Genomic DNA, 24,369 nt, shown 5'->3' with positions numbered 1-24,369 from the left:
TTGAGTGAAGTTTGCTTTAGATTACACATCCTGAAGTCGCTTTGTTCAAAACGTACAGCATTCGAACAAAGGAGACGGGTCTCTGTACAGCATTCAAACGAAGTGGCTTTAGATCTATGATCCAAAGCGTGCATTGCTCAACACTAGTGATCACTGCCCAGCTGTGATCAATCATTCTTACTTTCTTGAAATCTTGGGTCATTCCCTCCAATATCCTCCTCCTGGTAATGGCGCCTTCATTGGGTTAGCAGTAGCGTTGAGTGAACCTGTTTTTTTAAGTTCTGCGTCCAAAGTTCGGGTTATCGAAGAATCCCGTTATGGATTCCAAATTCCATTATGGTCCGTGGTAGGGGTGCACCGAAATTTCGGCGGCCGAAAATGCACCTAATCCATTTCTGCCGATATTTGTACATATCGGCCGAAAATAGCAGGGAGGGACTGGGAGGAGGAGCTGGGGGCCGGTGCGTTCTGTGCTCCGGCCCCCAGCTCCAGTAGTTATAAAATGTTGTACAATTAATAAGGATTCTATTCATGAGGCCCCCTCTGCAGTAGAACATTCAATATAGCCACATCCTACTCACAGGGCTGTTATCTTAATGCTGGCCGGCCGGACGAGCGGCAGCGTCACATGCCTGCGCCGCCTCCTTCATTCAGAAAGTAGGCCGGGCACATGACGTCAGTCGTGACGCTGCCGCTCGTCTGCCCGGCCGGCCAGCATTAAGATAACAGCCCTGTGAGTAGGATGTGGCTGTATTGAATGTTCTACTGCAGAGGGGGCCTCCTGAATAGAATCCTTATTAATTGTACAACATTTTATAACTACTGGAGCTGGGGGGCGGAGCACAGTGAACGCACCGGCCCCCAGCTCCTCCTCCCAGTCCCTCCCTGCTATTTTCTATTAATTGTACACATTTTATAATAACTAGTACAGTATTTGGGCAAAAAGGCAGTTTCGGTTTCGGTCTCTGTCAAGGGGTATCCTGAATGTTCGGTTTCGGACCAGAATTTTCATTTCGGTGCACCCCTAGTCCGTGGTAGCAGAATCCATAACGGGATTCTTCGATAACCCAAACTTTGGACGCTGAACTTAAAAAAAACAAGTTCAGCCAACACTAGTTAGGAGGCTTGTAAGCTTTGGGGAAGCGAAGAACTACGCTGCCTGGAGTCTTTTCTCCTGTCGGTGGTCACCCATGGAAGACAGGTCTTGGCAAAGATGCCAGACTCGACCATCACCTATTATATTGAGTAGGAATACTGTAGAATAATGTTGAGGCAGGCAAATAAGACCATAGTTTTTTCACGATTATGGCTTATTGATCAATGACAAGTAGGTTCTAGCATCACATTGGGAGAAGGAACCATCAGGGCTTTATACATGGCGACGAAAACCTTACGGAGAAATGTGGGACAGAAAAGACAACTGCATAAGTCACAGATGTATGTGAGTTACCTGTAGATGTCTATAGTTTAAGGATACCTTCACACACAGCAGATTTTGTTGCAGAAAAGTTTCTGCGACTGAAAATCAGTTTCATTGACCTGAATGGGGCTTGTAAAAATCCATATGAATGGAACAGAGTTTTCTGTTGCAGACCATTTTCCACAACACAATCTGCCACGTGTGACTGCGCCCCTATACTAATGTTCTTGCTGTAATAGTAGTCGGGAAGCCATGCCCTGACTTCTGGCTGAGCTTGTACTTGCGGTATACAGCACACAAGCTGAACAGGTGGAGCTTACGGCTCTGATCCTCTCCTGATACAATGTGGATTTCAGACTCCTTGTGACCAGTGCATCTAAGCTACGGAGGAAAGAAGTGCAGCCAAGTGACAAAAATAACAGGGAAGCAACATTTTTGCTTAAATTCTACTTTGAATATCACGTAACAAAGTCCTCATGTACAAATTTGCATCATACCCCCCAACAGGATTAGTCTAAGTGCACAGTCACTAAAGACTTGTCCAAGGTTCTCATTTAGTAGGGGTCTAGCTGCTGAGACCCCCATACAATACCTATAAGCTTGGCAGTAGTTCCCCTGCAGCGCCACCACAGGGGAAATGAAGCATTACAGCGTGCATTCATGTAAGTGGGTTGTCTGTGTAATGCAGGACAGAACAGGTCTTCCACAGCGACAGATGCTCTTGGTATGTATTCTCCACTATGGCCAAGAGATGAGGGTCCTGTGTCAAATGAGAAGTCTCCAAAATGGTATAACAGACTCCAAGTGCTCATCCAGTTGTCAAAAAGCCACTGGTCAGTACCAGAAGTAATGCAGAAGAGCTAATTGATAGGGGTGTGGAGCTGTTGGAAAGCCAGTGATCAGTACCAGAAGTAATGCAGAACTAATTGGTAGGGGGGTGGAGATGTTGGAAAGCTACTGGTCACTACCAGAGGTAACGCAGAACAGAAGATTGGTGGGGGTGCTGGGTGTCGGACCCTTGATGATCACATAGTGATTTCTTATCCTGAGAATAGGCCATCACTTGTAAAGAGTTGGACAAGTTAGTCTTCAGTCACTCAGAAATCTAGTACATGTATACTATACACAATAGTAAATGCTCACTTTGCCAAATTTGCCCCTTTATGTATTTCAGGTCACGGAGAGGGCTTGGATTTAAATGAAATTCCGAGATGTTGGGTTCAGACTTAGACTCCTGCACCAGGTAATCGAGCCCCAGCCTTTCCAGCTTGCTGACATCTCCCCCTGTCTTCAGATGAAGCGGTGGAAGGGACGGGTGCCTTTTGATGGAGGACTGCAGGGTTAAGTCCTCAGGGGTCGGATCGGTGAACCATTGCCTGGGGAGGGAGTCTCTTCTCCTGTAACACAAAAAGACACCTCAGCCTTCTAGTCTGCAGCAGGTTGTAGGGCATCCCATATAGATCTGGGGCATAATCAGATACTTAATTTGCCTTTTCTTCACCTTTTTTTGGTCTAATTGATAGGACCCATAAAGTTACATCCAGGCCTGTCTGTTGATGTGTTCTTTGCTGTACTCTCCAGTATACAGCGTGCGCAGCTAGCCCTTCTCTAGGGTGAGAGGTGGATACTTTACACTCCAGAAACGACAACTACCAGCATGCTCCAATTCACTTCTAAGCAAGTTCTGTGAACAGCTGGGTGGATGTTGAGAGTTGTACATTAGCTGCAGTGCTGGTGGTTGCTGACTTCTGGTCTAGACAATGCTCTGTGAGCTGCACAAATCTCTCCGGTAAATTGCTACAATGTATCAGGCTGGAGTCCAGGCTGTTTAGCTCACATTGTCTAGACTGGATACAATTGTATCCACTTCTCAGCTGAGAGTAAGGCGAGTGAAACAGTGTCGCGCTGCCAGTCTTTAGCGCAGCTCCCGGTCTGACCTCCCAGCACTGACTGGGTCACATAGCATTATATTGATTTATGATGCTATGTAACCCTTACAGTTCTGGAATGTATTGGATAACATTGGCAGCATTATGTCAGTGTTATCCAATACATTCCAGAACTGTATGGGTCACATAGCATTCTATTGATTTATGATGCTATGTGACCCAGTCAGTGCTGGGAGGTCAGGACAGGAGCTGCACTGCGGACAAGCGCTCATCTGCAAGGGGCCTAAGGGAATGTTCACACAACTGCGCTTACAGCGGATTGAAGCTCCTGCCGTCCGGTACATCACACTTATGATGTTTTACACCAGCCCCTGCCTGTGTACCACTTCTCCCTAATTGTGGATAACCCCTTTAAGGGTAACATAAGCAAACAAGGCCTTTTCTTCATTTTCATTCACTCTTACCGTCCCTGCATTTGATGATAGTTTTCCATTTCTTGGAAAGCAATTTCTTCTCGATGGTCTGGTCGAGTCCCCAGCTCTGGGATGAGAGGAAAACAATGGGTGACATTGGTGGAGGCTGCAATAGCACTAGAGAGGACAGTTTACAACTCTATCTCAAATGACACCCAACCTCCATTCATACATGTGATGTTGTCTTATTATATGACTCAGACCAGATGTGGCAGTATGAACGAGGATCCCTACCCAAAGGACTCTACCCCGTAGTTATAGTACCATTCTATTCAGTAGCAAATCTGCGCAATAAAGATTGCAAATACATAGTGTACATGGTCATACAGGAGAGAGCCCAGGTGTATCACGGCTTCCTCAGGGGTCCTGGTAGAGTTCTGTCCTTACCTACAGCTGGATCCTGGTTCTCCTCTAAAACATCACTGGAAATCCCATCCCTGCTCAACTGAAAGAGAAACCAGAACAGTAGTAAGGTATGGGAATGAAAGAAATTGCAGGTCTGACTACTGGGGCACTGACTGATGATGGTGGCGGCCTGATGTGTGCCATTCTCAGCTCTATGTTAGAGCTTGACCAAGTGTTCTGGGGACGAGCACCCCTGTGACCCTGCTCACATACCCCATGCAATCTGGTTAATTCCAACCACATCTGGCCAGAATTGCTCTGTATAAGGCAGGGATGGCCAGCCTGCGGCTCCCCAGCTGTTGCAAAACTACAACTCCCAGCATGCGCAGACAGCCTACAGCAGGGCATGGTGGGAATTGTAGTTTTACAACAGCTGGAGAGCCGCAGGTTGGCCAGTCCTGGTATAAGGCTATGTTCAGACAGACAAATACTAGGGCCGCTTTTGGTGGCATACAGGTCACCGCACATCAATGTACACTTATTGTAAAAAATAAATAAATAATGTTGGATTGCTGTAAAACTCAGCATGCAGTTATGTCTCAGGCAGATGAAGTAAATGATTAAAGGTCCGGACTGATTAGACACTGGGTCTTGCCTCAAGAGGGCGTAAAAGTGCTTCCTGCCGCACTATGAAAAAGGCTTTCAGAGGCTACTTTTGGGTAGTGTACCTTTTGGAAAGAGATCGTTGACTGCTAGACATGTCTCTACAATGCACTCTAAGACATTTTTTCAGTTGACAGACGTTGAGGGGGAGCAAATCTTTGGACTGAGAGAAGCCGGATGGTTGTTTTGACAAACTGTCCACCATGTAGGCCATTGCGACCTGTCAGGAGGGGCTGAGAGCGGTGGTTACGTTAAGGGCACGCAAACACAGTAATTAGGCTCCGGACGCCACAGACAGAGAACTGTAGAGAGGATCACTTGATCCTCCGACAACCACAAGTAGCTCCACATCCAGATGCTGAAGCACCTTTATCTCACACCGCTTTCTCTGCCCGGACCATTAACAGAAGGAAATTTCTGCAACGAGTCTCCCGTGTGTGAATATTTTCTTACAGCAATTATTGCTAGTTGTGGGCAGGATTACACACATTGCATGAAAAACCATAACCTGCCAACCCACCTCAAAAGGAAAACTAAACACAAAATTCATTTAAAAAATAATAATATATAAAAAATTGAAAATCCCCACGCTTAGGCCTTGCTGGGGTTTGTATTGTATTTTGCCTCAGATTTTGAGTGCGGACTCTAAAGAAAATAGACGATAAATGTGAGCGGCTCAGCGCCCTGCTCTCTAACACATATGGTTTTTCAATGGAAAAAAGCATCTGCAAAAAATGTTTGGTGTCGCTTATCTCCAGAGGAATGCAAATACTAAAATCCACCTTCATATGTTGGAGCATTATCAAAAAAAGGCCCCTGGGGTATGACATTTTTGGCATTTTTTTTTTTTTCTTCTTTTAGACCTCACACAAACCTGCTTGCCTAGCTAACATGCTCCCTTTCTCACCTGCTTTTCAAAAGGAGTGAGATGTGAAATCGCAAAAATCAGCAAATTTTCACCCAGAAATGATCAGCATAAAAAAGTGCAACTATTGGTAAACTGTAGTACAAGGCTTAAAGGGCATCTGTCAGCAGTTTTGTCCCTATGACACTGGTGACCTGTTCCATGTGCACTTGGCAACTTGTTTGTCCCATGTTCATATGTGCCCGCATTGCTGGGAAGAAAATTATGTTTTAGTATATGCAAATGAGCCTCTAGGAGCAACGGGGGCGTTACCGTTACACCTAGAGGCTCTGCCCCCTCTGCACTTTCATTGACTTCAGAGGTCAAGGAAAGGTGTAATGATGTTTCTACTGCCTGGTCCTGTCAATCAAATTGGATAGGGTGCAGCAGTTGCAGAGAGCAGAACCTCTAGGTGTAATGGTAACGCCCCCGTTGCTCCTAGAGGCTAATTTGCATATATTAAAACATCATTTTTCTCAGCAATGCGGGCACATATGAACATGGGACCAAAACAGATGCCTTCAGCTGCCAAGCGCACATGTAACAGGTCAGCCGGTGTCATAGGTACAAAACTGCTGACAGATGCCCTTTAATAGATTGCAGACCTCCCTGGATTGTCAGCAATCTATACTCCGCAGTTGTCAGTGGCGGTCTAATACCTAGCTTTTCTTGCCGTCAGTAGCTCCCCATTCCCGACCTGCTGCTGTCGTCCTATCAGGTTACACAATTAGTGAGGGACTTGTGACAACCATCTGGTTACACACGATATGGCCGAGCGATCATTACTCAAGAGGCAGGTGAAATCCTGCACTGCTCGCTGCGGGGACACAAAAACGAGCGCAGGAGACAATGGCGACGGTGCTGATGACATAGTTAAATATTCTTTCTGATCGTCCCTGCCGTCTGGATCCTCTTCACGCACCGCAATCTGCTGCACATGGATGTCTGCTGAGGGATATCCGGAAAACTTCAGGGACTTTCAGGATCCCCGGGCAGATTCGTCTCCTGAAGCCATTTACATCAATGTCTATTCTAATGGTATTATGCAAGTCAGTATCTATAGGGCAGATTTATGGTCAGGGATTTCGGCATTTTAGCTGGTATGTCTATTGCAAGACTTGGGGGTAGACTGACATTGAATGCCTTTATCATCAGAGTCTCAGGCTGCCACTTTGAACCACCATGCTTTATACTGCAGCTTTGCTTTTCCAGATTAAAGGCGTTGTTTTTTGTTACAGTAATGATCTATCCTTGGGATCGGTCTTCAAGATCAGATTGGCAAGGGTCCAACTTGGCTGTTTCAAGAGAGGGCACTGTTTACCTGCTCGCCATCGCAACCGCAGGGGTGAGCAGTGCAATTACAACTATGGCGTCCCCATTCACTTCAATGGGTCCATCTGTTCAAGTGAATGGGACGGAGCTGTCCCATAAAAGTGAATGGGGACACCATAGTCGTAATTACACTGCACACCGCTGCGATTGCGATGGCGAGCAGGCGAACCATACCCTCCCTTCAAACGGCTGATCAGCGGGGGTAGACTGTGCGTCTGGGTCTCCACCGATCTGATATTGATGAAAACAAGGATAACACCTTTAATCATGGGAAACTACTGACACCACTAGATAGGGACTGGGAGGAACAGGACAAGCCTAGCTTCTATTATCACTAGCAGTGGGAATATGAACTTTTATTCTGCCGTGTTCTGCTACTTAATAGTGTTCTCCGAGAATGATTTAAAATGGCCACCTGTCCTAGAATGCGAGTAGGACTGGTTGCCTCCACTTGCAGAGTTGGCTAGGGGGTGAGTGGCAAGTGCTCACTACACTGCCCTACATGATTGTGCCTATGATCCCATTATGGCTGAGCAGCCTGACAGAAACACTCACCCATATGTAGTACAGGGATCAGCAACTGTCAGCACTCCAGCTGCTGCGAAACTACAGTTCCCAGCATGCACACTTGCTTATCTGTTTTTGTAACTCCCATAGAAGTGAAGGGAGGATTCTGGGAGTTGTAGTTTCAGAACAGCTGTAGGGCCAGAGGTTGCTGATCCCTGATGTAGTATAAAGAGCTCTCAGGGTCTGATAATGTTAATACAACATCATCAGCATACAATCCAATCACATGGGAAGTATCTCCCACTGTGATTCCCCGAATGCTATGACATGCCCGAATCCTAGCAGCCAGGGGCTCCATCACCAACGCAAAAATCAACGGCGATAATGGACACCCCTGTCTGGTCCCATTGGTTATCTTAAAAGATTCAGACATATAACCTGAGGCAAGAACAGTAGCCGAGGGGGTTGTATATAGCCCCATTACACCAGCCCTAATATTACCACAGAAGCCAAAGGTCCGAAGCACCCGGTCCAGGTACCCCCAATGCACCCTGTCAAATGCTTTTTCTGCATCTAAGGAAATAAACATTGTGGGGGACCTGGACCTCCCTGCAATCTGGATAAGATCAAGCATGCGTCTAGTGCCATCCCTGCACTGCCTTCCAGGCACAAACCCAACCTGGTCTGGATTTACTAGTTCTGGCAGAAACTGATTTATCCTAGTTGCCAATATTTTTGCATATAATTTTAAATCTGCGTTTAGCAGGGATATGGGGCGGAAATTGGCAGGCGCATCCGGGGCCTTGCCCGGCTTCGGGATGGTTACCACCGTAGCTGCAAGCATTTCTGCTGGAATAATCCCTGTTTGGAAAAAGGTATTATACATCGAGCACAAATTAGGTAGGAGCTGAGGTAAAAACTCCTTGTAATACGCCACAATAAAGCCGTCCGGCCCTGGTGCTTTCCCCGCCGGGGTAGTTTTTAGAGCTGCTTGTACCTCTGCTTCCTCAATTGGCGAGTTAAGGGTAGTTAATTGCGCGTCGGACAGCGTGGGAAGTTTTAGGTGCCCTAAAAAATCTTCAATGGACGTTTCTGTTGGTTGAGGGGTTGCATCATCGTTCTTCAAATTGTAAAGTTTCGCATAATATGAGGCTATAGCATTAGTGATTTCCTGCGGATGCGTAAAAACAGACCCATTATAATGCATTTTCTCTATCCTGGAGTTAGCCGCCCTTTTCCTGAGTCTGTTAGCTAACAGGGAACCTGCCCTATCTCCCATATGATAATGAGACATCTTCAGTCTGCTGAGTACTCGCTCATGATCATATAAGAGATGCGCCCTCAGCTTAGAACGGACATTCTGCAGTTCCAAAAGGTGCCCTGAAGAGGGATTATCCTTGAATCGTTGGTGTGCTGACTCCAGCTCCGATAACGTCTCATTAAGCTGCCGATCTCTAGCTTTTTTCAAACGAGAGGCCGCCTGCAGGAATATACCTCTCATATAGGCCTTGTGGGCCAACCATAGGGTAGATGTCGAAACATCAGGGGTGCTATTCAAAAGGAAGAACTCCTTCAGACCAGCGCGAAATTCTTCTAGTCTCTTAGCACTTTTGAGCAAGTACTGATTCAGCCTCCAATTTGGGGGTGATTGAGAGGGCAAGCCCATATTAAGTTCCATTACTATAGGGGCATGATCAGACCAAGTGGCTAGCAGAATGTCCGTCCCAAGTACCCCTTGCAAGATATCCCTAGATACCAGGAAATAGTCAATTCGGGACTGCGTATGATGCGCAGACGAAATGTGCGTAAAATCCCTCTCTCCCCCATGCTGGTACCGCCAGATGTCGTGCAAAGAAGTGTTTTTTAGAGCTTCTTTTAAGCCTTTCCGTCGGGGCTCAGCATGAGTGAGACAGTCCATCTCCACGTCAATTGGGACGTTAAAGTCCCCCCCCATTATAATAGCACCTTTCGCTACCTTTAAGACTCTCTTATGTAATTTGTTGAAAAAGGAAATCTGTCTAGTATTTGGCGCATAAACCGAAACCATCGTACATAATTTACCTTCAAGTGAACAGATCAGGATAATATATCTTCCTTCCTTATCTGTGATGCTTTGGTGTAATTTAAACGCAACCGAGCCCCTTATACATATGAGGGTGCCAGCTCTACGTCTATGGGCAGCAGGAGAGTGAAAAATATGCGGGTACAATCGATGAGAACATCTGTGCTGATCTGCTTCCACCAAATGCGTCTCTTGGATGAAAGCCACGTCACATTTGCTGCGAAGCAGATCCCGCCACAACTGAGAGCGGCGAAATGGGGAGTTCAGACCGTGCACATTGTTAGAATAAAATTTCAGCCCCGCCATAAGAAAATATATAACGACCTAGGTGTGAGCATAAAGGGCATTATGAGGTTGAGGTAGAGACCATAATATGTGGGCCACATATCAGAGCACAAGCAAGTTGGGACAACAAAAAACAACATAACATTAGCAAAGATAAAAACGGAAAGAAAACAGTGGTTAGACATCCTAAAACTGCAATGAGCAGGATTCTAGAGTCTAAAAAGGGGGGGTCTGCTCAGGGGGTTGACCACCACCCCAATACCAGGAGAGCAGACCCAATGGGGGGGAGAGAAGAGATAAGTCCTTACGTATCTCCTATCCCGCACATCCAGAAGGATAAAGTAGGTGAGGGAGTCCTGGAAATCATGTTTGTTCCCAGTCTGGCGCAATTCTTGCCGACTTGTTTCCACGTTCTTCTGCAGAACTGACGCTTTCTCCAATTGAGAGCAGATCCATCTTATGTAGAAGGACTGAGGCATCCTGTGGAGTGTTGCAGGCTATCATCTGCCCCTTCACCGAGATCAGCAGCTTTACAGGAAAGCCCCAGCGATAACGGATGTTCTTTTCACGAAGGGTACGTGTATATTGCGCAAACTCCTTCCGCTTCGCTAGCGTGGCTGCGGACAGGTCTGCGAACACTTTAATGTCCTTAAAGGATTCAGTTGGTGTCGGATTTTGCCGCAGGTTTCGGAGAAAGTGATCTTTGGCGTGGTAAAAATGAATTCGCGCTATAACGTCACGCGTAAGAGAAGGATCTAGTCCCTTTGGCTTAGGGATGCGGTGGATTCTATCAATCAGCAAGTCTCGCTCAGATAATTCAGGCACAGCTTCTTTAAGCAGGGTTTGCAGATAAAATTCCAGCTCTGCATATCTTGGAGCTTTTCTTTTATGGCCGCCACGTCCTCCTCCAGCGCTTCATGCGCATCAATCAGTGAGTTGTGTGACACAGAATATTCAGCCATTTTGTTTTCCACGTGTGTGACTCTGTCACCTACTCCGTGAATATCACGCTGCAGATCTTTAAACATGCTGGAGATGTCCGCTTTCAGCGAGGTTCTCAAGGAATCCAGTAATGTACGCAGAGTGTCCTCTGTGATCGGGAGAACCCCATCTGCAGCAGAAAGGAGAAGCGATGGGCCTCTGCCCGTTGCAGGGGAGGGAGCAGAAGTCACAGAGTGCCGGGGAGAAGAGGCGGGAGATCCCTCAGGACCGGCGCTTGACGGTGGAGTTCTGGGGAAGAACTCCGTCATTTTCTTCGGTGCCTGCTTCTTTCTAATCTTCCCCATTCTGGGAATCAGGTAGGAGAGCGCAGTATATGCCAGGACCTCTCAGAAGTAGTATGTGAGCCGCTGTGGATATGCGGGAAGCGGAGCTACAGTCTCAAGCAGCCGCCGCCATCAACGCGCAGGCCACGCCCCCCATCCCTGATGTAGTATATAGAAGCGCCACAGCATAGTGTAGTAAGATTCCACTCCTCATCCCCTATGCAGCTCTGCAAGTGGAAGCAACCAGTCCTGCTCACATTCTATTGATTGGTGGCCATTTTAAATCATTCCTGGAGAACCCCTTTAAGTGCCCAGGGGGCGGAGCTTCACAGTAAAGCGCTCTCTTGCTTCACAGCCCCTCCTCTCTGAGTGACAGCTGTAGTGGTCTCCTGGTTGGATGCTACAGCTGTCATTCAGAGCATAAGGGAGGGGCTGTGAAGCAACTCAGAGCAGCAAAGACTTCACATTGAAGCCCCGCCTCCACGGCACTTGCGGGAGCAGAATCTGTCAGGATAAAGATTAATATTCACACTACTCCTGATAATAAAAGCTTGTCCTGCTTTCCCCAACATGTCTTTTGTGCACCCCAGCAATCCTTATCAACGTGAGCAGAAGTTCTTGCTGGCCTTACCTTTGAAAAAACTGGCTTAACATGTGCAACAGATGGATGAGTCAGGCCCCCCCCCAAAAAAAAGCCTGGAATCTCTTTTACCTGGCTGCTTTCCACTCAGAGGGGTCATTATCAAAATGTACAATCAATCATATTTTAAAGAGATCCCCCAGAATTAGAAAAACATTTCCTCTGGAAACAGCGCCACACTTGTTCACAGGTTGTGCCTGGTACTGCAGCTCGCCTCCAATTAAGTGAATAGGGTTGAGCTGCAATATCACACCAAACGTGTGAACAGTTGTGGCGCTGTTTCCGGAAAAATCAGCCATGTTTTTCTTATTGCGGCCAACTCTGCTAAAACAACAGTATGCACTGGACGCCTAGGCCGGTCTTCTGTAACGTGTGGCTCTGGCTGGATTTCAGGTCATGCTGGGAGTTATAGTGTTGGCACAGCTTGGAGAACACTGACCTGGCAAGAATGTGGTCGCCCAACTTGCTGTCGCCTGACACACGTCACCAAGCAGCATTAGGCTACATGCACACAAACCTTATTTGTTTCCGTGTCTGTTCCGTTTTTTGTGTGGATAGGATGCGGACCCATTCATTTCAATGGGTTCAGCAAAAAATGTGGACAGAACACCGCGTGCTGTCCGCATCAGTATGTCTGTTCCGTAGCCCCGGAAAAAAAATAGAACATGTCCTATTCTTGTCCGTTTTAGGCCTCTTTCACACGACCGTATGGCTTTTTCAGTGTTTTGCGGTCCATTTTTTACGGATCCGTTGATCCGTTTTTTGTTTCCGTTTCTGTTCAGTTTTTCCGTATGGCATATACAGTAATTACATAGAAAAAATTGGGCTGGGCATAACGTTTCCAATAGACGGTTCTGCAAAAATGGAACGGATACGGAAGACATACGGAGTACATTCCGTATGTGTTCTGTTTTTTTTTTTGCAGACCCATTGACTTGAATGGAGCAACAGAACGTGATTTGCGGGCAATAATAGGACATGTTCTATCTTTGAACGAAACGGAAATACGGAAACTGAATGCATACGGAGTACATTCCGTTTTTTTGCGGAACAATTTAAATAAATGGTTCCGTATACGAGCCCTTAGGCATTGTTGCAATGGATCTGCAAAAAAAAACGGATGGCAATTTGCAGACCGCAAAACACATACGGTCATGTGCATGTAGCCTTAGACTAATGGGAGTGATTTTGAAGATGAGAAGTTAAAAAGGAGTCAAGAAGGAGCAACTTACCTCCTCGCAGCTTTGGTGGTGAATGGCAGCGCTGCAGAGTCCAGCTGGTGGAGCGTCGCATAAAGATGTCTTTGTGTCCGGACACAAGTCATAGGAGGCTTCATCATCGGCATCTGTGAAAGGGAAGAGACTTGTGGATGGGTCATTCAGTGGCCGTGTCCCTCCGGCACGCCCATCATAATACAGCTCTTTACCTGCTGGGTGTGCCCCCCTCTCCAGAGCATCTGTCAGCTGCTGTCTCAGGGGACTCTTAATTTCTGACATGTAGTCGATTGCTGACCGCCCCCCGGAGTCCAGGAGCGCAGGGTCCCTGCAGGCAAAGATCTGGTTAAGCTTCAGTCTCAGCTCCTACGTATGTGTAGAATATGTGTTGCATCCCCCAGAAGAGATGATTCTGAGGACCCTCCATCTATAAAGAGCATGTGCCCCCCCTATAATCGCATTGTGAGGCGTTATCACTGAGCACACAGGACATATCAGCTATGAGATCTATAGGTTCTTTGTGATCTTCCTAAAAATATAGACCCTGGTGGTAAGTGACTGGATCAAGATCTTCTGCTGAACCTTTGGGACCCATTACTGTCAGAGGCTAGACACAATGGAGGATATTCTGGTCAGCCCAGCCTTGTTCAACTGGAGAACTGGGAAGAAACACGGGTTTAGATGGTATGTGCAGCATGTAAATCACTTTTACAGTTTACATAAAACTTTGTACATACATTACTTATCCTGTATTATATTCTGCTGGTGAAGTCACTGTGTACATACATTACTTATCCTGTACTGTAAGCTATATGCAGAAAATACCGAAATGCCAGCAGAATAGTGAGTGCAGCTCTGGAGTATAATAAAGGATGTAACTCAGGATCAGTGCAGGATAAGTAATGTATGTACACAGTGACTGCACCAGCAGAATAGTGAGTGCAGCTCTGGAGTATAATAAAGGATGTAACTCAGGATCAGTACAGGATAAGTAATGTATGTACACAGTGACTGCACCAGCAGAATAGTGAGTGCAGCTCTGGAGTATAATACAGGATGTAACTCAGGATCAGTACAGGATAACTAATGTAATGTATGTACACAGTGACTGCACCAGCAGAATAGTGAGTGCAGCTCTGGAGTATAATACAGGATGTAACTCAGGATCAGTACAGGATAACTAATGTAATGTATGTACACGGTGACTCCACCAGCAGAATAGTGAGTGCAGCTCTGGAGAATGATACAGGATAAGGCTACTTTCACACTTGCGCTTGATCGGATCCGTTCTGAACGGATCCGATCATATTAATGCAGACGGAGGCTCCGTTCAGTACGGATCCGTCTGCATTAATAACTTAGAAAAATTTCTAAGTGCGCAAGATGCCTGAGCGGATCCGTTCAGACTTTCAATGTAAAGTCAATGGGGGACGGATCCGCTTGAAGATTGAGCCATATGGTGTCATCTTCAAGCGGATCCGTTCCCATTGACTTACATTGTAAGTCTGAACGGATCCGCTCGCCTCCGCACGGCCAGGCGGACAGCTGAACGCTGCAAGCAGCGTTCATCTGTCCGCCTGTCCGTACGGGGGCGAGCGGAGTGGAGGCTGAACGCCGCCAGACTGATGCAGTCTGAGCGGATCCGCTCCATTCAGACTGCATCAGGGCTGGACGGAGGTGTTCGGGTCCGCTCGTGAGCCCCTTCAAACGGAGCTCACGAGCGGACTGACGAACGCTAGTGTGAAAGTAGCCTTAGTAATGCAATGTATGTACACAGTGACTCCACCAGCAGAATAGTGAGTGCAGCTCTGGAGTATAATACAGGATGTAACTCAGGATCAGTACAGGATAAGTAATGTATGTACACAGTGACTGCACCAGCAGAATAGTGAGTGCAGCTCTGGAGTATAATACAGGATGTAACTCAGGATAAGTACAGGATAAGTAATGTAATGTATGTACACAGTGACTCCACCAGCAGAATAGTGAGTGCAGCTCTGGAGTATAATACAGGATGTAACTCAGGATCAGTACAGGATAAGTAATGTATGTACACAGTGACTGCACCAGCAGAATAGTGAGTGCAGCTCTGGAGTATAATACAGGATGTAACTCAGGATAAGTAATGTAATGTATGTACACAGTGACTCCATCAGCAGAATAGTGAGTGCAGCTCTGGAGTATAATACAGGATGTAACTCATTTTCAGTACAGGATAAGTAATGTAATGTATGTACACAGTGACTCCACCAGCAGAATAGTGAGTGCAGCTCTGGAGTATAATACAGGATGTAACTCAGGATAAGTAATGTATGTACACAGTGACCCCACCAGCAGAATAGTGATTTTTGAAGAAGGGGGTTTCACGAGTGGATTATATTACACCTCTACCTCGCCGGCTGCTGATGCCTCCCAGTCTTCATGTATACACACATATGCAGGGATGGATTTTTACAGTTCTATGTCCTAGGTCTGTGGGGAGTTTTGTTCGCTCTACACATGATAATATTTTCCTTGGTGCATATTTATAGCTGGATGAACTCACACGTGGTGCCTGAGAAGTTCTTGAAGCACAGCCACAGGTCTGTAGTCAGATCCCATAGGCGTCTTGTCAAACAGGTCTACATCCCGGAGAAGCAACATGACAGGGGTCAGGCCTTGTCCGTTCCTGCTGTGTACAGACTGACCGTGGTCTGAGGACTGAAAAACAAAGGAGGAAGAACAATGTAAACCTCGGGAGTGCTGTGAACAGGGGTTGTCAGGTTTCGAAGATGGGGGTCTTACTTGCTGGTATCTCCTGTGATTGGCTATAGGTAAACCTCAATGTAAAGACCTGAGGACAAACTGGGTTTCTTTGTGTGGGCAACCTAATAGAAGATAAGGCTCTGTTCACATAGGTGTTAGTGGCCTCCATTGGCATTGTTGATGGCAACTGAAGCAAAACTACCGGAACACCAATGGACCCATTCTGGTCAGTAGGGTTTATTGTCGACTGTATGAATTTCTTTGGTTAAAAGGGACCTCACTTCTGAAAAACTATGTTTTTCCGCAGAATATAGGGCCACGTGTGGCATGCCTGGTTCCTCTCTCGAAGGACCATGTCTACATTACCCAGGAGAAATTGGGTCAACTGAGATAGCTTTGCTCCTACACGAAACCTGTTATAGCTAGAATAGGGGGTCTGCGGGTAGCAGTGACACGGGGGTCTGGTCCTTGAGGAGGCTCCAAGACACAGTGCCACATAAGAAGACCTATACAGAAAGAGCTAATACTACTGACAAATGTCAGAAGTAAGGGTTATTGATCTATCTATTGGGGAAACCACAATTCACAGCATGCCCTACGAGAGCAGCTGTCAGTACATACTGGGAGTTGTAGTTTCCCAACAAGTGAATAGCGATAGGTTGAAGACCACTAGTGACAGGTCTCTGTATTGCAGAAGACTGACCAGTAGGCGCTGAGCGCTCTCCAAATCTCCTTGCCATGCGGCCTGCATCATCGAAAGCTGTGGAAATGAGGTCCTGGTGACAGCGGTCAGCAGCTGTGCCCGGACGCCATCATCAGCTACGTGTACGGCAGTCTGCTCTGCAAAATTGCACAAGGTGACATCTGCTCCATGTTCCAGAAGAAGGGCGATTACCTGCCGGAAAGTGCAGAGATTACGGCTACGGCCACACAGCACTAAAAATACAGAGGAAGAGCCTTGTAGTAGGCTGTTCATGTTCCTATCCCCTTGCAGCTTGGCCACTTTAGACTCCTGTTTCTCCGTGTCCAGGAGGAACGGGCTGTCTACCCAGCTCCTAGCTCAGGGATCTGCGGAGGGTGAGTAGGGATCCGAGGTTCCTGAGCATGAGCCCACCTACCTTCGAGGTTGGCTCATGTAGCTAGGAGTCAGGGTCAGATTAGGGAAGCTCTAGGACAGGCATCCTCAAACTGCGGCCCTCCAGCTGTTGTAAAACTACAACTCCCACAATGCCCTGCTGTAGGCTGATACCTGTAGGCTGTTCGGGCTTGCTGGGAGTTGTAGTTTTGCAACAGCTGGAGGGCCGCAGTTTGAGGATGCCTGCTCTAGGAGGTGACCTGCTCCCTAATCCTGTGGTTCTGGCCAAGTAGCGACCTACTATCTTCTGGCATCACACGGCTGAGGGTTTTCCCCATCCTCAGCCGTGACACGCACTGAATCCTGACCCATTCATTTCAATGGAGCTGTGCACATGAGAGATGTTTGCGCGAAAATCGCAGCATGTTCTATATTCTGCGTTTTTCACACAACGCAGGCCCCATAGATATGAATGGGGCAAGCAAGTGCGGATGTGGTGTGATTTTCACGCATGATTGCTAAGGAGATAAGGGATGAGCAACCCCGGACCCCATTTACTTTATTATTTTCCATTATAACATGGTTATAATAGAAAATAATAGCATTCTATAATACAGAGTCCAATGTCAATTGAGGGTTAAAAAATAATAAAAACATAACACCCCTCATCCACTTGATCGCACTGCCGGGATCCTCTTCTTTGTTCTTCTTGAAGGACCTGCAAAAAGACCTTCGCTGACGTCACCACGCTCACTCACCACATCAAAGGTCCTTTTGCAGGTCCTGAAAGTAGAAGAAAGAAGACGATGTCGGCTGCGCGAACAACAGGATGAGGTGAGTTATGGTTTTATTATTTTTTAACCCTCAATTGACATTGGACTTTGCATTCTGTATTAAAGAATGATATTATTTTCCATTATAACCATGTCACTGCCATGCTGTCGCTGTCTGCCATGGTGATGCCACTGTAGACAAAATGCTACCAGCACAATGTAGTATTGTCAGGGTGAGTACAACAAAAATTGTATTATTTTATTTTTAGTATTTTATTATTATTTTTTACCTTTTAGGTTTAAAGGATTTTTTGGCAGTCCCATGTAAAAGTACAGATAACACATAAGATCTTCAGTTTTGCTGAATGATGACCTCTGCACTGCTACATCTATATCACGGCGGCGCAGTGGTTAGCACTGGTTCCTTGCACCGCTGGGCTCATGGATCCAAATCCAACCAAGGACAACATCTGCGTGAAGTTTGTATGTTCTCCTCGTGGTTGTGTGGGTTTCCTCCGGATACTCCGGTTTCTTCCCACACTCCACAGACATAGGCCTCATGCACACGAGCGTTGTTTCATTCCGTGTCCGTTGTTCCGTTTTTCGTGATATTCTGTGGACCCATTGACTTTCAATGGGTCAGTTGAAAACTCGGCTAATGCACCGTTTGTCATCCGTGTCCGTGATCTGTGGTTCCAGTCTATCAAAAAAATATAACCTGTCCTATTTTTTTCACGGAAAACGGTTCGCGTACCCATTCAAGTCAATGGGTCCATGAAAAAACGCGGAGGCACACAAGATTGTCATGCGCGTCCGCGTCCGTTTTTTTCCTATCATTTGCATGGCAAACTTGACTCAGATTTTTTTTTACTTTCCTTCATGTCTGGAGATCCTCCAGAAATAAAGGAAGACACACGGAAACAGATCACGGAACAACGGAACCCCATTTTGCAGAACGGAACACAACAACGGTCGTGTGCGTGAGGCCTTACTGATAGGAAACTTAGATTGTGAGCTCCATTGTCTGTACAGCGCTGCGGAATATGTCAGCGCTATATAAGCGAGTAAAATAAATACATAATTGGATGTGCGATCTAATTCTCTTCTTTGATTCATGTAAAATAAATACGTAATCTACGCATTGTGATAACTTCCAGTACAGGCTTGTCGTGTTACTGCTATAAATACTTGAAGAGCTATGAAGGAAAATGACAGACTCAGCTCTGCTACATCTGTAGCTCTTCTCTGCGACTACATGAACTCACCTTTGAGTGGTTGTTCTCAGAGGCAACTATCAGGGCCGTGTTCCCAGTCTCTGGATGGGGAGTATTTATAAGTCTGGGGTCATCGCTGAGACTTCTGATGATTTCTTCCACGTCACCCTTTGCAGCGACCTCCAGAAATGGTAAAATCGATTCTTCCTCGCGTGCGGCCTCCTCCATCATCATTATCTGGGGAATAATAAAATGTGAACTTTTCATTTATTTTTGGTGCCTTTGGCCAGGAAACATAAACTGAGCTTATTGGAGCTGTCTGCCGGGGGGCTACTACATGACCGCTGCGCTCCTGAAGGGGAAGGTGGGTTTTTGTTTTTTTCAAAATTGCAGCCGCCAGCTCGGTGTTTTCCTGAGTTATACTTATTTCTTTTAAAAGGTCAGACATTGCCTGTGGAGTATCTGCCTCCACTAGGTGGCACTACAGAGACAGCTTCCATTCTCTTGGAAGAGCCCCAATCTGCATACCCTGTTCCCCAGGGAGCATTGCATGGCCTACCAGACTCTCCACAAGGAGAAACAGAACCCCGAGACCTTTCTGAATCATCAGAAGTTTTATTTAAAACTATTCTAATGCTAGCCAGGCATGTCCAAACTGCGGCCCTCCAGCTGTTGCAAAACTACAACTCCCAGCATGCCCTAATAGCTGTAAGCTATCCAGGCATGCTGGGAGTTGTAGTTTTGCAACAGCTGGAGGGCCGCAGTTTGGACATGCCAGTGCTAGGCAGTCACCTTTGCCATGTCTCCAGTGCTTCGGGGAGAGTCCAGACCTAGCTGTTGTTGAAGCTCCGTGCCGACACCTTGGGTGGCAGCCTAGGTGAAAGTTGGATCACAGACTTGGCGTACTCCCGGCTTCGGCTGGGGCGTAGCTATAGGGGCCCTGACCCTGAAGGGGCCCATCCAGGAGGAGGAGGACTAAAGGATTTGGTCAGGGCCCCCTCAACAGTATTACACAATAAAATTATATACAGTGACAGTATAGACAGTGTAGGAAACGGATGGAACAGCGGCCGGCCTGGTCTGAGAGAGCGACCTTTACTAGCCACAGGAATGGGGGCTGCATGAAAGGAAGGGGTCACTAAATAAAATTTACTGTGGGATGGAGCCCCGTTCAAAAATTTGCTGTGGGGCCCAGTCATTTCTAGCTACGCCACTGGGCTGGGGGTTGCCTATTTTGTGTCGGTCCCTTGCAGGAGCCTTCTGGCCCGGAGGCACTGCGAAAGATTTATGGGGGGCCTGCGATGGACCGTAACCTTGTGCACGTTTTTGTGTGACACGCTGCCTGATTTTGTTGCACTGGTGTAGAAAGCACGCTCCTCGGGCTCTAAAAAAAAGTCTCCAGTGCTTTCATACATATTCTCAGGCGCACACCGGCGGTCCTTGCTTAACGGAGCGGTTACGGTCTCGGGAACTGCACGTTGGCCGGACTTCCGCTTTGGCGCCATCTTGCAGCGGACGGTAGTTCCGATATGCTATGGCTTGGCTCTCGGCGCCATCGCCTGCGCACATGGTCCTGCACCGGGGAATACAAGGTATTTCCATTGATCCCTCTCTTTCTTACCGCGCCTCTTTCATACATAATTGTGTATGTTTATATAATAGACACAATGTCTCGATACTTGAACCTCTGAGGAAGCCAGCATTTGCTGGCGATACGTGTGGGGATATTTCTTAGGCTACTTTCACACTTGCGTTCGGAGCGGATCCGTCTGGTATCTGTACAGATGGATCCGCTCCTATAATGCAAACGATGGTATCCGTTCAGACGGAACCGTCTGCATTATATTTCAGAAAAAAGTCTAAGTGTAATTTGTATTCAGACGGATCCGTCCACACTTTACATTGAAAGTCAATGGGGGACGGATCCGTTTGAAAAATGCACCATATTGTGTCACCTTCGAACGGATCCGTCCTCATTGACTTCCATTGTAACTCTGGAGGGATCCGTTTGCCTCTGCACGGCCAGGCGGACACCCGAACGCTGCAAGCTGCGTTCGGGTGTCCGCCTGCTGAGCAGAGCGGAGGACAGACGGTGCCAGACTGATGCATTCTGAGCGGATCCGCATCCACTCAGAATGCATTAGTGCTGGACGGAAGCGTTCGGGGCCGCTTGTGAGCCCTTCAAACGGAACTCACAAGCGGAGCCCCGAACGCTAGTGTGAAAGTAGCCTTCCCTGCACAATCATGTTTGCCTGATATTGAATCAGATAAGTATCTAGTGCATACATCTTTGATGCCATAATCGTGTATCTTTCATTATACTCTGGCGGCACTTTGTTGTTTATACTCTGTGTAGGTTTGTGTCTCGTACATACCTGTAGTCCACACATAGGTGTATAATTGCATACAATTGATTTTAAATGTCTTGGATCTTGTATTTTTTCAATAAATGATATACTTTTTTAGAGGTGCGGTATTTCTTTTTTCTTGGTTATATTTCATACATATTCTCGTCCTCACTGATGCTGACCTACCATCAGGGTCTCAGGACTTACCTGTAGGTGAGGGACCCATCGATCCTCCTTCCCTCACCAATGATAGGATCCATCAACTAAAGTTTTTCACACCTGCATCTTACATCCAGTGACATCATAGCACTGAGGCAGTGATGTCATCAGTCGTAGATCTATTTGCTTTTCGGCAAAACATTGGGGTGACCCATGCCTCGCTCTAAAGCCAACCACAACGGTGTCGATTCCCAGAAAAGATGTGAAAGTGACAGCCATGGTGTACCAATAACATGGGCAGTCACAGGGACCATGTAACAGTGCCAGCTGCCGGGCACCCGAGACCGTGGGAACTATGGAATGATGCGGGAGACTGTGCTATTCCATACAGCAAAAAAAATATAAGATGCTGCCTACCGTCCTGATGGCCTCCGATAGGTGAATGGTAGCCTATGGATAAGCCTGGCGCATGCGCCGGTAGCATACAGAAAATGAACCCTGCAAATGCAGTGTGCAACCACCCTTGCATGGGTCAGGTAGATGGGCACAGACAGGCATACAGGAGGGTGCGAGTCCAAGCCTCTGTTTGCTGTGATAACATGTGCCCGGAGTGGTGGAAAAGTCTACTCTTCGAGAAAGTCTCCCCTTTATCCGGGCTTGGAAGACGAGGTTGCCGACAGTTCTCTGGGCACTTGGACAAGAACTAGAAATCTGCACCCTCCCATGCACCAAGTGACGTGACTCGGCGCCCGTCACCTCTACAAACTTTTTCACCTGCCAAGACACAGCGCCTGTGAAACATGAGAAGAGTGAAAGCGTGAAGTGAGCGCAATTACCTGGCTGAGATCACCGGGCGTGGACATGACGGAGGGTCATCAACCATGTCCCCTGCAGAGTCTTCCTCCTACGGGGTCTACTCCCAGAGCCGGGTGGTAGCCATGGTCTGTGCCATCCTCAGGGATCACAACCACCTGCCCCCGTCTGATGAGCGTGCACTGCAGGCGCTGCGGCCAGTGAATGGCATCTTTTAGTTTACATACCGCTGCTAAGACAACCAGGAGTCAGCTGAACGTTTGGCATTGTCCCCGGAGGGGCTGAGGAGGAGGGGGGGGGGTGGACACTGGGGGCGTGACGACATGGTGCACAACGACCTGCATGCACTACATACAACCAATGACTGTTTGCACATTTCAGGCATGTTGGGAGTTGTAGGCTGATGAGAACAAAGGCTGGAGACTACTCAGATACTGTAACAGACTATCGTTTTCAAGATCTCGGCTTGCTGTCAGTGAATGGGAGCTTTCTTGTTTGTTTGGCTGTCGGCACAGGTGCGAGGCAGTGTTTCAGACATGATAAAACTGAAACACAAAAGGGGAAATTTATTAAAGGGGACCTCCAACCCTGGGAAGCCCTGTTTATAAAAGTTTAACAAAGAAAAAAAAATGTCTCACCTATGGCTGGGTCCAGCATTGAGCGCCCTTCTCTTCCACCCCCCCTTCGCGCTGAGGCCATTGACTGGCACGTAGACAACACATTGCACTTCCAGTCCAGTGGGCACGAAAGCAGAGGAGAAAGGAGCTGGAACGCTGATGTTGGATGACACTTTTCTTTTTAACTTTTTGCTGCCGGCCATATATACCAGGGTTCCCACGCTCGTAAGAACCGCTTTGAGGGCTCATGCACATGGCCGTAGTTTCTGTCTACATCCGATCTGTATTTTTGTGGATCCGATGCGGACCTATTCATGCGTCCTCTCCATGTGGATTGACAGGGCCAAGCGTCATGTTTACACTGCGTGGCCCTGTCAAAGTGCAGAGGACGCAGCAGTTGCAGACAAAGCTGAGTCTCTAGGTGTAATGGTAACGCCCCCATTGCTCCTAGAGGCTCATTTGCATATATCAAAACTTCAATTTTCCCAGCAATGCGGGTACATATGAACGTGGGACCGACACAGATGCCTTCAGCTGCCGAGCGCACATGTCACAGGTCAGGCAGTGTAATAGGTACAAAACTGCTGACAGATGCCCTTTAAGGGACGTGCCCCTCTTGTTACTGTGGTGCATCTGATGCCAGAGGAGGTGAAATGAAGGTCTTTTTCCCATAAGCCATAGTGAAGATGTCATTGTCTGTTCAGTGAAAAACCGATGGTTGAATCAGTTTTGTCTGCGATTGCCTTCAGTATTTAAGTTTTTTCCGTCCAGATTGCATCCATTTTTCACACACAATTGGGCCTCATGCACACGACCGTTGTGCGTTTTGCAGTCCGCAAAACACGGATGGTGTCCGTGTGGGTTCCGCAATTTGCGGAACGGCAAGGACAGCCATTGATATAACTGCCCATTCTTACAGGTTATATTTTTTTTTGCGGACCACGGAACGGAGCAACGGATGCGGACAGCACACGGAGTGCTGTCCGCATCTTTTGTGACCCCGTTGAAGTGAATGGGTCCGCATCCGAGCCACCAAACCTGCGGCTCGGATGCGGACCAAAACAACGGTCGTGTGCATGAGGCCCGAGAAAAGCTGAAGAATAACAGTCTACATCCCCCAGCATCCATCAGTAAAAAAATGCATCGCATCCAGGTGTCTTCCGTTTTTCACAAAAGCTCCATTTATTTCTATGGGAGACACAGACGCCATGAAAAACGCACACTATAGAACATGTCGGATTTTCCTGAGATCAGTGAACAATGCTCGTGTGCACAGACCTATTGAAATGAATGGGCACGAGATTGGTTTCAGCAGGAAATAAACGCGGGGTAATCCCCCGGCTCTGGCGGCTGACGTCAGGAGGTCAGGGCTAATGCTCGGTAAACACATCAGCCTTGATGCCTGGAATTTCTGTGTTGCTGTTTGTCCTGGAGAAGAATGACTCTGCAGTATGCATCACCGAGGACACGCTCCACCTCCACGCCCGCAGTTAGGGTCTGTTCACACTGCGCCTGCAATGTATGTCAGAGATATACACGATTGGAAGATTTCCTGATGTATGCCACCGCACAGGCACAGGGTGGCCTCCAGTGACCACAGGTCACCATACTATATGGGGGCATACA

At 47.3% G+C, this 24,369-nt stretch overlaps 1 protein-coding gene across 1 annotated transcript in view; it reads right to left on the bottom strand.

Moving 5' to 3' along the window:
• The window catches only part of MAP3K19 (mitogen-activated protein kinase kinase kinase 19), a 52,767-nt gene extending 30,451 nt beyond the window's left edge, over positions 1-22,316 (bottom strand). Inside the window, exons 1-9 of the mRNA XM_044303973.1 lie at positions 22,150-22,316; positions 18,858-19,043; positions 16,448-16,639; positions 15,545-15,699; positions 13,212-13,327; positions 13,018-13,130; positions 4,170-4,227; positions 3,774-3,849; positions 2,564-2,817 (exon numbers count right to left, since the gene is read on the bottom strand). Coding sequence (XP_044159908.1) covers positions 2,564-2,817; positions 3,774-3,849; positions 4,170-4,227; positions 13,018-13,130; positions 13,212-13,327; positions 15,545-15,699; positions 16,448-16,639; positions 18,858-19,043; positions 22,150-22,176 — 1,177 coding nt within the window. The 5' untranslated portion in view covers positions 22,177-22,316. The remainder of the gene's footprint in view (positions 1-2,563; positions 2,818-3,773; positions 3,850-4,169; positions 4,228-13,017; positions 13,131-13,211; positions 13,328-15,544; positions 15,700-16,447; positions 16,640-18,857; positions 19,044-22,149) is intronic.
• Between the last annotated feature and the right edge of the window lie 2,053 nt (positions 22,317-24,369).

The sequence above is a fragment of the Bufo gargarizans genome, chromosome 8 (assembly GCF_014858855.1).
Source record: "Bufo gargarizans isolate SCDJY-AF-19 chromosome 8, ASM1485885v1, whole genome shotgun sequence".
NCBI lineage: Eukaryota > Metazoa > Chordata > Amphibia > Anura > Bufonidae > Bufo > Bufo gargarizans.
The sequence above is the reverse complement of the archived record's forward strand: the minus strand, read 5'-3'. Positions and strand labels throughout refer to the sequence as shown.